The 1,754-nt window shown below is 45.6% G+C and overlaps 1 protein-coding gene across 1 annotated transcript; it reads left to right on the forward strand.

The window, feature by feature from the left end:
- The first annotated feature begins 203 nt into the window (after window positions 1-203).
- On the forward strand, window positions 204-1,042 carry DEFB136 (defensin beta 136). Its single transcript, XM_049632657.1, has 2 exons — window positions 204-258; window positions 710-1,042. The coding sequence occupies exons 1-2, from the start codon at window positions 204-206 to the stop codon at window positions 880-882; spliced, it is 228 nt and encodes a 75-aa protein (XP_049488614.1). The 3' UTR covers window positions 883-1,042.
- Window positions 1,043-1,754: the final 712 nt, after the last annotated feature.

Raw genomic sequence — 1,754 nt, forward strand, 5'->3', positions numbered from 1 at the left:
TCCCATGATTGGTAAAAGAGGAAGTAGCAAAGACAGGACCAGGAACTTTTCTTCCTCTAAGCCTGAAGAAGCCTGTCTCCCCTGAATGCCCTTCCAAGTAGAATGAGGCCAGTGCCCAGCCCCACCCAACTTTGCCCAGCTCTATAAAGGAAGCTTCCAGGCAGCCACCCCCAGAATGTTCCAGCTCTGTGCCCTCATCAGCAATGAGGCACTCTCTCATTGGGTTACTCTTCCTCCTGGTAATCTCACTGCCTTCAGGTAAGATGATGGGTATAGGTCTGATCATGAAAATGGGGGTCTTCCAAGAACACAGGTATTTAAAATCCCCTTTGGGCATAAGACCAGCAGGGGGACGCCAATATCAGACGGATCAGCAAGCCAAGGATGGGAATTAAGTTAGTGGTCTTCAGTGTCTGCCCCACTCATCGGTTGCCACATCCTGAAAGCCTACCCAAGCTCGACAGAGTGAGGCCAACTTCATACCACACATGTCACCGTTCAGCTATCCAAATTCCTATTTCCTTCCAACTTCCTCTGATGAGCCTTAGACATGGTGGCCCTCACTGAGAGATGACAGGAGGTGAGAGGACAGAAGGTAAAAGTTAAATTGCAAAGTAATAGGCCCCCCACCAGGAAGAGAGGGGCAGGTCTAGGATTTCTCCCAGCCTCAGAAGTCTGATTTTTCTTTTCCATTCTTTTTTTCCTTCAGGGAATGGATTGTTTGGACATGATGGAATACAAATTCGTACTTGCACTGCACTCAAAGGCAAGTGCTTCTTCGGTTGCAGAGTGGGATGGACGTGGGTTTCATTCTGTCACAACATATTGTCTTGTTGTGTAAAAATGTTGAAAAATAATCCTCCCCAGGTCGATGAGTATTGACCCTCACCTCACGGATCCAATTAAAAGGCTACATGAATAGCTAAAAGGATAAAATCTACACTCTGTGTGTAAGGATCATTAATGAGCCATGGGTAGCAAATGAGAGGCAGATTCTCACGAACTGACTGGCAAAATTCCAGAAGTATTTTGTAAAGGGGCACTGGGGCAAAATGCATCTCCTATTTTTTTTTCCACCCTCCCGTCTCCAATCACTAACTCCTATTTCCAATTTAGATTCAGTTGATTAACACATGGCTACCGGCCAAAGGATATGATGTATGCTGGGCTCAATAACAATAGCTTACTGTGTGCCAGTCACACTTTTAAGTGGTTTACATCTACTAAATCACTTAATTCTCACAACAAAATCAACTTTTTTCTCCAGTTTTGTAGATGAAGGAATTTTTCAAGGTCACATAACCAGTAAGAGTTAGTTAGTACTGGGTTTGAACCCAGACAGTCTTGAGCCAGTGTCTTTACTGTTAATCTATACCACCTCTCAATTGCTAAGCGTAGGAATCTAACTGGAAGTATTAATTGTAGTTTGTAGTGATTGTAGGTTGTAATCCAATGAGGAGTCAAGAATCCAAGTAGATCCATGGAACAGCAAGCCCCTCAAAATTCTTCCTGTGGCTTAAAGCTGTAACGTTCCTGGCTGCTACATTGCATTTGTGGCTCTACTCAGTAGCTCTGATGCATCAAGATCAATGTTGCCCTAAGATTCCACACACCAACCATCACTTCGCCAACTGCTGGGGTGGAAGCAATGAGCCATACAGACCCACACAAAACTCCCAGCTGTCAGTGGGACAGCCTTGCTCCAGCAGCATCTCTTCACCACCCCTCCAGTGCCCCCTCCCCCAGGGGCAGAG

The sequence above is a fragment of the Panthera uncia genome, chromosome B1, assembly GCF_023721935.1.
Source record: "Panthera uncia isolate 11264 chromosome B1, Puncia_PCG_1.0, whole genome shotgun sequence".
NCBI classification, from domain to species: Eukaryota; Metazoa; Chordata; class Mammalia; order Carnivora; family Felidae; genus Panthera; species Panthera uncia.